The 13,838-nt window shown below is 33.5% G+C and overlaps 1 protein-coding gene across 1 annotated transcript in view; it reads left to right on the top strand.

The window, feature by feature from the left end:
* LOC118746170 overlaps positions 1 to 13,838 on the top strand; it is a gene marked incomplete in the record, with an annotated part of 421,140 nt that overhangs the window by 258,049 nt on the left and 149,253 nt on the right. The window contains 1 exon segment of the mRNA XM_036479972.1: positions 1,147 to 1,559. Within this exon segment, the coding sequence (XP_036335865.1) occupies positions 1,147 to 1,559 (413 nt within the window).

The raw sequence follows: 13,838 nt of genomic DNA, 5'->3' as shown, positions 1-13,838 counted from the left end.
TGAGTACATTACAAATTTAAAAATTTTTCAAATTTTTTTTTAGATTATATTTTCATTCCATCGTAATATACATAATTCAAATGCCAAGTTCTTTTTCAAATAAACGTAAATCTGTCGTATATCGTTACAACTGAATTTCTAACTGATTTCGCGTGATTTTTTTTTTATATCTTAAATTTAAATGGCTTTTGAACCAAAAATATCTATTTTCTATACTCATATCCTTCGGTTCATCGATATAAAAGATAATGAAAATAACATTTATGATATTGTGAATAAAATATAAGAATTTCACATTTTCTCCTCCTAAGCTGTTTGGCGGCTCAAAGAACTTCAAAACAGAAGCAGCTGTCGTCTTGCAATTAGGGCGCATATCGCTTCAGTAAATATTGATTTTCATGCTGTTACCTTTTAGGCCACCTGAATTAATAATGAAGAACGGATGTACAAAAATGGTGAGAAAATCTTTGCAACAAAATTTGTTATTGTCATTTTCGATAAGCCTTGAAGCCTTGAAAGTCTATGCCAGTTAGCGCAATCATATCGATTTACTTCAAGGATGAATGGGTACGACAACAGCCAGACAGACAGGCCTGGCGTATACGTGATTATTGCTAAGTGGGAAGTTATTGTAGTAGGCAAGTGAATAACGGTGTTTTTGCAATATCAAAAAACCAACAAAAAAAAAACAAAAATTACACAAAGATATCCTTGAAAAATATTTGATGCTTTTAGTTTGATGTCGTTGTGTGCTTTTTTTTGTTGGTTACTGGTTACATTGTTTTGCAATCAGTGCAAGCTGAGAGAAATAAATGAAATTCAAAATAGACACATCGAATGATTGTGACTTGTTTGTCACAACTCGACTAATATTCTTCATTCATTTCTGGTGTCATTATGCGCCTGTCTGATTATATCCCAAATGGGTGTATGTGCATTTTGCTGGTAAAGAAGATATTAAATAAACAAACTGATAAGACGAAAAGAAAGAACAAAATAATTTCTGAGATTTATTTTCTAACTGCAATATCTACTTCGATTCTAAGATATAATGATCAGAAGTTTTATTTTAATACTCTATCCTTCTTTTCACATGTCATTACTGTTCTTCGGTTATTTATGTACTTTATTTCCCCCTCTTTGCAGGTGGCTACTACTCCATTGAACAAACAAAAAGTCGCCTTCGTATAATTGCTCTGAATACAAATTTCATGCGTCACGATCACAAATCGCAGCCTAGCCATTTGGCAGCTGTGCGACAGCGCACTCCGAATGGTGCAGGTGGCAACGGCGATTCAGAGTATAAGACGTATTACTACCACCACGGTTCGATACATCAACATCACGGACATTCTTCCAGTGACTGGATGTCGCATGGTGGTGGCTATGGTGGCTATGGCGGTGGACATCATCGCGGCATGAACGCGATTCCGGCGTTAAGCGTAGGCGATGGGGGTGGGCGAGTGAGTGCTTTATCTGAATACGAGACCCAGGATGCTGAGAAGCAATGGGTGTGGCTGGAAGAGGTGCTCATCAAGTCGAAAGATAATAAAGAGACTGTAAGTTTTCACTTTTTGGCTTTTAAACTGTAATATGTACAAGCATAAATTTATGCACTTACATGTATATATATATGTATATGTAGATCTATTGATAGGCAAATATTAATTACGTAATTACAACATTATGAATTTCTCAACAAATGTGGGAAATTAAATTCTCTACATATTTGTATTTAACCATTTTTTTACGAAAAATGCATAATAAGCTTGCAAATAGCAAAAAAAACCAAAAAAACTTAAATTCAAGATGGCGGAATGTTGCCAAATGAAACTTAGGGGCGAGACCTTGGATTCATGATCTACGTGTCAAATAGAAGTAAACTGCATCAAACGAAAAAGGGTAAGTCTGGCAGCCTGGTGTTTGCCAGCAATACAATTTAAAAATTCAAAACTCAAACTCACACACACATTCTCATTTTCAATCTCAAACAACAACAATAGTGTACAATTTAATTTTTATACCCGAGCGCACTTTTTTATTTATTTCGTGAAGTCAATGAAACAAGGTTCTTACTGACTACTGAAACTTACATTTTTGTCGAGTGTTGTTAGTTATCTCGAAAATAACTTTCAGTTTAATAACAATAAATTTCAATATTCGAATGGCTTTTGCCTATAACTTACAACTCCTTTTTTCTTAATTTACTGACTCTGTAAAAGAGTTTTGCATACAAGACACAGAGTTAGATACTCTTTTTAGCGAATTCTTAGTCTTTCACAGTTTTTGCGTAGTTGAAAAATTATTTAAGCCATGAGGAAATATAGATGAACTCCTTAAAAATTGGTACTTTTTTACAGTAAAAGAGGATCTTAAGAATAAAGTTTGTTTCCTGGCGCAAAGAGAGAAACCGAGTTCTAATTAAAATTTTTGAAAGTGAACTTCAAATTAAAAGTTATTTTGAAATGAAACGTATAGAATTCTTTGACTATTTAAACACTGAAAATGGGAATGATCCCATTATTGCTATTCAAAAATTTCATAAATATAAAATAATTAATTGGCTCCTGTGTACGATGATGTGTACACTCATGTTAAAATTAATAACATTTTTATATTTTATGAACTAATAGTGAACCCGTATGGCGTTTTTGTTTAAAATATTGTTTTTATAAAAAAAGGTATTTTTGCTTTTAAATGATTTTTCTCAGATTTATACATACGAAGTATACAAATTGCATATCAGAAGAAAGCGGATTTAATCACGTTTACGACGATATAAATTTTTTTAAAAGCAGTTTAAACTTGTTTGAAATGTAAGGTTTTTAATTTTTCGAACCTTTAACCCCTTTATAGCACCTGTAACATAGAAAAAGTTATATATCGGTGAAATAAGAGAAAAAGGCGTACCACGACTATGTTTTTACTTTTTTTAGTAGTTTACATACAGTAATTAAAAATAATTTTTTACCAAAGGTCCAATTTCGAACTTCGAAGGCCCATATCTCGATTTCGGAGGCTATCTTCGAAAAACGGAGAAATTACTTTTATACCTATGACTCAATCTCTTAAAAAAAAGTTGGTTTGGTCCAATACCCAGAAAAAAAAGTTGATTTTGCCGTACAGTGTTATTGCTATTCAAAATGTCACAAATATATAATAATTTATTGGCTCCTGTGTATAATGATGTGTACACTCATGTTAAAATGAATAACACTTTTATTATTTATGAACTATATTTTATTTATATACCAAAATATATAAATTATTTTCTGTTACTTACATTTATAATTTTGCTTTGAATACAAATGTACTTAAAAGTACTGATTTTTTTAGAATGAAAAAGTCTAATGTACTGATTTCGCGCATAAAAAATCTGACAACCCTAGGATGAAATAAAGGCATAAATTTTAAATGTATATCATGATATGCATGTCCAACGAAAGAGTTTGTGGTTTGAAAATATTTTGCAGAGGGTTGCCACCTTGTTACAATGTTAGATTCAATATAAGCAACGACATAACAACATAAATCGTAATTGCTTTGAAGAAACTTTATTTCCAAGCTGCATATAGGAGTGTTGCCACCTGATTTGATATTTATATTAAATTAAATTATATAAAATATTGAAATATTGGTGTCAAACAAAAGAGTTTTAAGTAAAATATAGTCTCAGCATCAGTAACATTAAAGAGGGTTTCCACCTGTGTAAAAGGTTAAATACAAATTATTTATTAATTCAAATAAATTATTAAAATATGGGTATAAATTGATATTCGTTAGAAATATTTTTTTCTTAATTTTATTTAAGAGGGTTGCCATATGATTTATAAATTAAATTCAACTTGAATTAAGGGAATCACATATACAATTTAAATATGTCTCGCAATATGTGTGTCAGTCGAAAAAGGTTTAACAAAGTTTTGGTTTTAAAATATTTTGAATAGGGTTGACACCTGTTTTGAAATAAGAATTTAATTATAGTATGCATAAGTTAAATGAAATATTAAAACATGACGTGAAACGAAGGTGGTAGATGTCTTTAGTTTGCATATACATAATATTAAAGATGGTAAAGTGAATCTGTATTTAGGAGCTTTGTTACGTATTTAAAAAATAAAGTTTAACTTAATTCATCAATCACATGAAATATGTATCACAATATCGGACGCAAGCCCATGGTACTTGTGATTGAAGTTAATGTGGATCTGCTTCTTTATTGCTAAGTATTAATATTTTGCAATTCATATTGATTTATTAAATCCAATTCAATGCAATCAAAACGAATATTTCATGTACCGTGTTTAACTAGAATGTGATCTTAATAATATCACGTATTCTACGTTTAAGTTTGGCGGTCAAGGCGAAGGCGCTGAACGGATCCTTTTTCTGTTTTCTAGAAGGCGATCTAGTTTTTCCATACACACACAGTGTTTCTGGGTCATTTTGAACCTAATTATTATTTAGCAAACTGTAAAGAATCTGCATCGGATAATATTGGCCACCGTGCTTACTCAACAATTTTTCAAAAAGTGACAAAAAGAAACCCATAATATTGTGTTATTATTCTGACAACAGCTTTCTTTATATTAAAAGCATTTCATCCTTAGATGCTGAGTCATGAATGCCATTTTAACCCCCAAAACGCCTTATTGTTAAAAATCTACCCATGTATTCTTTATTCATTAAGTACAGCGGTTTCTGCTCTGATTGACTTTGCAGCAAGTTTTATATACACAAAAAGCTTATCAAATCACTCTTTATATTCTTAACGCAGTCAATATACTAACCTAAGTACGCTGCTCGAAATCTGGGCTCGAACTGTAACATCCATTCACGGATCGAAAACCATACAAAAAAAAAAAATTACGTGATACCGTCAGTCGTATAAGATTTATCCCATATAAAGAGTACGTTCACGTATGTCATAATCCGAAAAATATGTTTTAACGTGACGAGTAATACGATATCGTATGTGACGATTCGAGCCTAGGACACCAGGGCATGAATCACGTATGACGACAATCGTCTGAACGATATCGTGTCGAGATTGTCTTGCTTCATGAAAACGAAAAATTGTCTGATCGATTGTGTGATACCGTCAACTCGATTCCAGTTTTGCTTCACGTAACAGTAACAGTAACACGTAGCAGCAACACATATGCATAAATCATTGTTTTGGTGACGTCGTTTTGTCAGTATCGTTTGAACGACAATCGTTTCAAAGTTACGTGATTCATGCCCAGAGTATACATGCAAAAGATCTCGATTAAAAGCAAAGAGGAAAGGGGAGAACGAAAAATTACACTGAAAATGGCACAACGCCGAAACCGGTTTGTCTCCAAACCAAACATGAGAAGAGATGACGGAAATTCGTTTCAAAATAAATCAGGAAAGAGATAGTTTACGACAATATTACATCAGCCGAAACACCAATAATGCACGTAATCATAGTATATTCTTTGTTCAAAGTATTTCTACAGTGAAAGTATATATTTTAGGTCGATTTTAAGCGGTCGTTATTCATATACCCACATATATATACTTTTCATATCAATTCAAGTATATTTAGCTGATTCGCTTGAAACGTTTTTTATCGGGGGTTTTTGTAGTTGTCTGAAATCAGATTTTAAAATTTCAAAATGCTGGATCCAAATTGGCAGAAGAATTATGCCAGCCATAAACGTTGCGATGTTGGTCCAACTCGATTCGTAGTCAAGTTGGACGTTTTGCTCGCAAACGTTAAAATTTTGTTATGCAATCGCATTGTACAATCTCATTTTTACACTTTCATAGTTCCGGCATACACTTGTAAAACGAGCATTTCGGTTATGTTATCCATTCTGGGTTATTTATTTAGGGCCAAATTCACAGTGCGTAGTTAACTCAGAATCGGCAGTTAACTACAGATTTTCAGTACAAAAATTAACAAACAAAACGAACACATATTATTTTGTGCAATGTGGTTTCCGCGAAAATAAGCACAAAATAGAATAACGTTGTAAAAAACTCTCATTAACCTGCATGCGCTCGGGATGGAAAACTCGCGTAGACTGTCGGCAGTGTACATTTGTAGCAAGCGCTAATTTGTAGTGACAATAATTTAATCATATGAATAAAACACTGCTTATGCCAACTGCTATACTTGTGTGCACATATTTATTAAACAAAAAAACATAATGTTAAACACAAATTAAGGTGAAAAAAATAAACTTCTATTCATCGAACAGCATTTACCGAAAGTCTAAGTGAGAATATGTGCGTTGAAAACTCGAGTCTTGTTTTTCAAACGCAAAATTCGTCTGCATAACACCTACTTAAATCACATACGCAAAGTCGTGATTACAAAAAAACATGTGCGTGTCACAAATATAAAAAATTTGTATGCGGGGTAAAAAAGTGATGCGACTTTCCATTCATATTACAACGTGCGACAAAAACCAAAAAATTTCAAAACACACGAAACAACATACTCCCGAAACTAGGGGCCAAATATAGTAAAACTACGTTTTCAGTTTTTCTCTCCAACGTCAATATCTTCCTTTCAAGGACCTAAAATCATCAACGATATTAAAAATTTAAAAATTAATTGAAAACGTGCGATGTAGAACAACACTATGTAGTAAAGAGAAAATATTGCAGAATTAAAAAACATCACATTTTTTTGTGCACAAGGACAAATAGGTTTTAATAATATCCTTTTAAATATTTTTTTATCCTAAACTAATAAAGTTAAAAGAAAAATTGCAATACCCTTTCGTTCCGGTGTACCAAACCAATTAATTTTCTTTCAAATTTAAGTCTTAAAAAAAATCCTGGCGTCAGAGAGAAAAACTATCAAAAAAGTTTTACTATAGTATGGGCAAAGACAAACTCCGATGAGACGGCTCTTGGAGTGTTCGAGAGAAAGATTTTGCGGAAGATTTACGGGCATTTACGCGTTGGCGACGGCGAGTACCGCAGGCGATGGAACGATGAGCTGTATGATCTTTACAACGACATAGACATAATGCAGCGAATTAAAATACAGCGGCTCCGCTTGCTTGGCCATGTCGTTCGAATGGAAAGAAACGCTCCAGCTCTGAAAGTATTCAACTCGGAACCCGCTGAGGCCCCCACTACGATGGAAAGATCAGGTGGAGAAGGACTTGGCTTCACTTGGTATTTCCAATTGGCGTCAGTTGGCACAGAAGAGGAAGGACTGGCGTGCTTTACTGAACTCGGCCAAAATCGCTTAGGCGGTTACGCGCCAAATAGGAAGAGAAGAAGAAGATATTACGGCTTGCTTTAAAATCTAACGTACGTACATGTCATATGAGCAACATTATCATCTCGTCTGTGTAACTCATACGCCATGTACATATGTACTATAAATATAATGATTATTAAAATAATATGGTGTTCATTAAATGAAAAAAAATCGCATAATTTGCACGGCTATACACATACAAACATATGAATATCAACTACATATTATTCAATTTTTAAATAATAATCGCAACATTTAAAATGCAAATATTAATTATTATTTAATTAACCTTTGCAAATTTGTTACGTAATTAAGTAAATACAGTTTTTTCCTGATTTTTATTGAATTTTAAATAATCGTAGTGCGTATGTAGTCGGGCTTTTTTGCCAGCGATTCGTATGTACGTACGTACATGAGTGATTGTGTGTATGTGTGGTATGCGAGGTGCAGCATACGATTAACTCTATTGTTTTTTGTATTTGCACAAATATTTACTTTAATATATGCACCTTAGCTAGTGTATTTAAAAAAGAATAAATTCAAAAACGCAGACCAGTTGATATAAATAAATGGAATATTTTATTTACTCTGCTATCAAGTGTCAAGTTGGGCTTCAGCGCCAGTCAAGGGTCTACTGAATGCAGTACATATTTCACTGATTATTATTTTTTTCACTCGCATGCGATTTGCAGATGCTGAAAAAATTCCTTAAATGCAAATATTTTGATTTAAATGAAATGCCAGTTGTATTTAATATTTGCTATTTTTTATATATATTGAATGCGTGCTTTACAGACCAACCAAAAAAAAATGTTGCACTAAATAGATAAGTATCTAAATATGCCAGAAAAGGCCAAAGTAACCCTATTTTTGTTAACGGCCGTTATTTTGTTAACATATCCATTGGTTATTGCAGAATAAAGAACACTGAGGCCTGAAAAATCGTTCTTGCCCCTAAAGTGAGTTCCAAACCGTGAATGCCCAAGATACCTTGCTAGGAGTTCATAATCCTTAAATTCGAGCTGTTTACCTTAAGGGTTTCAAATAAGGACGATTAAAAATATGCTGATGTTTCACTGGTCTAGGCCAGGCAATCACAAAATATTTTATTTTAGTTTTATTTTTTTTTTAACAAAACCCGTGTAAATCCAAATTTCCAACTTTGTGCAATATTAAAAAAAAAATCTGTAACTAGTTGCGAACCAAGGAGTCCCATAGTCTGCGCTATAAGCAGCAGAAAGGTCCTTCCGAACTTGGTTCTTCCGTTTTGTTCGTGCACTACTTACTTTCGTTGTTCATTCATAGTTCCGCCGAGTCCAAGGATCTTTTGAATACACTGCCCTAAGCGAGCGCAATCGTTGTATTTACAAGCGTTAAAATATGTCCTATATCCTTAACCTTAAAAAGCTCGTACAGCTCGTTATTCTATCTTATTCGTTGACCGTCACCCACGCGATCAGGACCATCTAGATCTCGGGTAAAGTAGTTCTCTCGGCAGCACCAAAAGCCTTCTCATTTTTCTCGACATCGTCCCAGTTTCTGCGCCACATAGAAGAACGAGCATTACGAGAGACTTGCAGAGCGTAGTTTTTGTTAGTCGGTAAACGGCTCTAATTCTTAAGTGCCTTTCGAGCCCTAGGTAGAACCTTTTGGAAATAGCTATTCTTCACTACAGTTCAGTTTTATAGCCGATGTATTCTAGGCTCAGAAAGCCTTGTCGTTTTTAAGCTGCCTTATTTCTCTTCTCACCTTATATTGGTCGACGATTGGGCTCTATAGTAGATAGATATAACTTAGCAGCCGTTTTTAGCGGCCGAATATACATTTCATATATTTCTTATTCATAGTGTTCAATAAAAACAGCTGAAGGAGAAAACTGAAACACAGTGGTCCCAGACAGTCTCAAAATTTGTATGAATATAAACAAAAATTAAGAAAAAGCAAAAAAAACAAAAGCAAAGCAGGCAAAATGAATTTAAGTACCAAAATCTAAGAGCAAAAGTAAGCAATAAAAACGACAATTGTTACTTTAATATAGCAAAAACAAACACCATAAACAACCATCGATACCAAATGCTGATAAAGCGAAATAAATAATACATTTTTTGGTGAAGAACTGCAAAAGGACAAAGCTGAAACTGCAATTACACCACGAATGGCGCGAATGCAACAAAAACCCAATTCGCTGGCAATAGCGATGGTGGGAACAAGAGTAATGGCGATGGCGGTAGGAAAAACTTGCTTTCTACTTGAAATCGTTCATTAAACTTTCGCTTGTTAGTTCCAAATTGAAACTTTTCTTTCGAAGTGAAATCAAGCTAGTGAAAATGGTTAAGTAAACCGCAAGGAAACAACAATTACACAAGTGTTTGCCAAGAATAGCAAAAAATTGGCAAAGAGAATGCTTGGAATAGCGGAAATGGCGGAAGTGGTGACGCCCAAAAGTATCAGATAGCAAGTAGCATAAAACACCAGCATACATGCACACTAGGGATGTTGTGAATGTGGAATTTTAGACATCTGCGGATGCGAATGCGGATGTCAAGTAATTTTAAGAAATAATTTAGGTAAATGAAAAAATGGAACAGCAAGTAATTTTTAAAAATGTTTATTTTATTTAGTACTTGAAATGAAAAATGGAGCCTTACATATTCCAGCCTGTTTCTTAAAGGTTCCTAAATAGGGATGGCAGTGATTAATCATTTGATTAAATTAATCGATTATTTTTGTCCAATTTACGATTTAATTCTATAGTAATTTTTTGTTTCATTATTCGCTTGTTAATCGATAAATTGTATAATGAATTTAAAAATACTTTCAAGAGATATGAATTCTCTAGCTGTCTAAAATTTCAAACAGCCGCAAAAATTGCTCAAGTTCAGAGCATGCAATCGTGTAAATAGATGTGCATATAAGCCCATTGTAAAGACTGAAAAAACTAAGTGTGGAAACGTTAAAGGCCCTACAAACTTATTGATTTATCGGCGAACCAGTTGATCAAATACTAGAAGTCTGATGTAAATAAGCCGTATGCAGGCAAGTTGGTCAACCTTGAGGAAATGGAAATTCTTTACTCAAAATTTTACGGACTTTCGAAAAAATATTGTCATTTAGTTGGTCCCTGCTGCCGTTTTTAAAAGGCTGGTGCTACAGCCACCGAGAAACGCAACCGCCTAACAACAAAACACTTATCAAAACTTTTGTTTTTGTAAAAACAAATAATTAAGTAATTATCGGTTCTTAAAGTACTCGTTTTATTTTATTTGAGGCTAATTAGCAAGAGAAATCAAAATATTTTATGGAAAAATATTTTTGTGAATACTCACTGTAAACAATGCCTTTAAACATTCGATTAATCGATTATATCTCAAAATTGCAATTATTATTTTTTTGGCTTGTGATTTGTAATATGATTGTCGTAAATCAAAGCGGACAACTGAATAACTGCTCGATCGGAACACTTGGTAGTGGAGACGACAAATGTGTGCTTGCGAAACTTGACAATATTTTAAATTCGTTCCGATAGATGATCTGCCAGTTGAAAGGAATTTCAATTAAGTATATTTATTTTTTTTTGTTGTAGTGCCAAGAATAATTCCTTTTCGAAAATGGCATCGGGGCTGTTAATGTCGAACGTATTGTCCTGACTTTGACAGTTATCACAAAACCTAAATAAATGTGGTAATCTTTGAGTTGTAGATGGCGCTTGGGTAACACGAACAAGCGTCGCATCCCAACAGATAAAAAAAGTGGGCTACAATTTGTCAGATATACGTTTTGTCGGTGCATTTGCACAACACTCACATTCACAAACGCTCCGCATAGATTATTGCGAATGCGAATGTTTAAACTAATGACGAAAGGCCGCGGTTGCGAATGCGAATACGAACAACCCTGAAACATATATGTGTGCATATGTACATAGATACATTTATATATTGGCAATTGTTTGTAATGCTTGTTTTTCGCTTTTGTTTTTTATAAGTATTTTTTTTGCTGAACTGTGGCGCAAATAAGTAATGAGAAAAATTGAAAGTTTCGCCAAGGAGAAAGAAATTAAGATTTCAACAAACCAGAGGAAAGGCTGGAATGAGATAGTAAACACCAAAATAAAATAAAAAATAGAGTTTCAAACACACAGACAAATAGCAAAAACAAAATAAGAAAGCGATATTAAAAAACCAACTGTTTTTTTTGGGAAAAATGTAAACCAAGGACCGGAGTTTTTCTCTGCCCTCACCATTTTTCCACTTTTGCAGTGGCTGCGCTGATGTTTTATAACGTTTTCGAAGTGAAAATGCAAAGTGTTTTTTTTGTTGACGTATTTTATGCAGGCAGAAATGATACATTATGAAAGTGCAGCCGAAGAAGAAATAACACTTAATATTTTTTTAGAGAGGGGATATTAATATTTATTAAAAGCTAAATTAATTAATAGAACACACTCTCAGTAAGATTAAAAAATACATGTATTACTATAAATAATGCTAAGATAATAAATGAGGAATACTCGTACCAAGGAACCTACATTTAAATAAAGTTTACAAGTTAACAAATATACATACATAAATTACCTCAAGGCAAAAAAAAAATAAATGATATTTAGCCTTATCATGAGTTTCGCTCGATTTTTCTTCATCTGATTACTTGAATTCTACTAAGCGGAGATCACACAATTTGTACATTTTTAAAAAATTTTCAATTTTCACAAGTACAGAGGGGTGTTGCTTAGAAAGTTGTTATTGATCTGAACGCGTTACTTCTAGACAACACCATTCTGTAAGAGCCAAAATAACAAATCTGTACAAATTGACACTAAATCCTTAAACCTCAACAGCAGGTTACAATAAAATATGTACATCAAATTAAATTGTACTTTGTAATTTGTATAAACTTCTGTCGCATTAACAACGAATTTTTGTTAAGAAAGGATATTTTATGAAAAAATACGAAATTTGTTTTCGTTTTTTAGTATTTTTGGATTGAAAATAAAATAAAGCATATATTTATTTTGCCATCGTTAGTTTTTGAATCGGTTATGTAGTTCATAAGATATTAATATTTCAAATAATTACATTTTTTTAACCTTTTATATCTCATTTTAATTTAACCTTTTATATCTTTTTATATTTTAGCGCCAAATAATTTTGGTACAGTTGAAATCAGCGTGAGAAGTTCTATCGAGCCACACTTTTCGTTTTTGCCAAAACTTTAGCTGTAAACAATATTTATTTTTTTGAACGTCTGGCAACACGCACTTCAGATATCAGCTGATAAGGTTATGGCGGAAAAACAAAATTCAATTGGTCTCTATCGCTATGGTTATGGCTATGACGTTATGGTGTAGCACCACTAATCGAATACAGTGTTGGTCATAAGGTTGGTTGGAACAACCGTTATATGGTTATGGTTATACCACCACTAATTTAAGCTTAATGTTATTAACAATTCTTCCCGATATAAACTGGACTTTAAATAGCAGAAGTTTGTAATATAGTTAGGATTGCATGTGGTGGAATTTGAACATGCGACCTCGGTATTTTAAGACAGCACCTCAATCTCCACATGTTGTTACACAATGGCTGCATTTCTTTATTAATTCTGAACGTTTGGAATAAACCTTTTTGTTTACTTATTCTTTAGAACGTTCCTGATGATATGTTAACGTATATTTCAAACGAATTCTGTTTATTCTGGCTGTCAAATGGGATTATCTGGAATGTATAAAGAAACGCAGCCAATATGTTAGTGTTTGACAGAGATTCTCCTCTGATTTGTCGCGTGCGCCTTAAGTTCTGAACACATTGAAAACGACGAGCTACGGGTCACAGCTTCCAATTTGTTATCTTCACTATCTAAACGCTTTGTCGATGACGACCTGATTTTTTGGAACGCGGCATCGACATCATGAATTTGTATGAGTTTGACATAAATGAAGAGGAAGAACCTTATCTCTCGCTAAAAGAATAGAAATAGATCTAATATGGCCACAACCACAGTCGTCGCGTAGCCCGGTCGTCGCCACAATAATTATCTACATAAGAGTACGTCTTAAAATAATTTGACAGCTGTGGTCCGTAGCTCGTCATTTTCATTGTGTTCGGGCTATTAATGTTGTGGCACAAAAGGGCTCCCTACAATTTTATGTCGACTTTTAACGGCGATTTTGTTTTAATTTGAGGCTGTTTTTCATTTTCAAGCTATGCGCACTTCTAACCATTTCACCACAGCGGCCTTTATACGAGACCTATATTGAGATAAATTTTGTGGATATTGGTATCGATGTTTGGAATATCGAGTCTTTTTATTCCGATATTAATGGGTACCCGATATTTTTAAAACGATACTTTAAATGAGTACCATATCGATACTTTCTGTTCGATATCGTGTCCATAGTAATAACGCCATCGTATCGATTTCTTATTACCAGTCGCTCTAAACCGTCCGCCGAAGGCAACTCGCCTGGGGGACTCGTTTTCTTATAACCTGAAGTAGTCGTTTTCTTATCGCTTCAGGCGATATTTGGAATAACTTTATTATTTTTGATACTTCGTAAATTTTTTGTGTACAAAATTGGAACATAGAAACA

The sequence above is a fragment of the Rhagoletis pomonella genome, unplaced genomic scaffold, assembly GCF_013731165.1.
Source record: "Rhagoletis pomonella isolate Grant_MI unplaced genomic scaffold, Rhpom_1.0 Rhpom_scaffold_00010, whole genome shotgun sequence".
Lineage (NCBI taxonomy): Eukaryota > Metazoa > Arthropoda > Insecta > Diptera > Tephritidae > Rhagoletis > Rhagoletis pomonella.
Note: the sequence above shows the minus strand (reverse complement) of the source record. Positions and strands in the feature narration are given on the sequence as shown.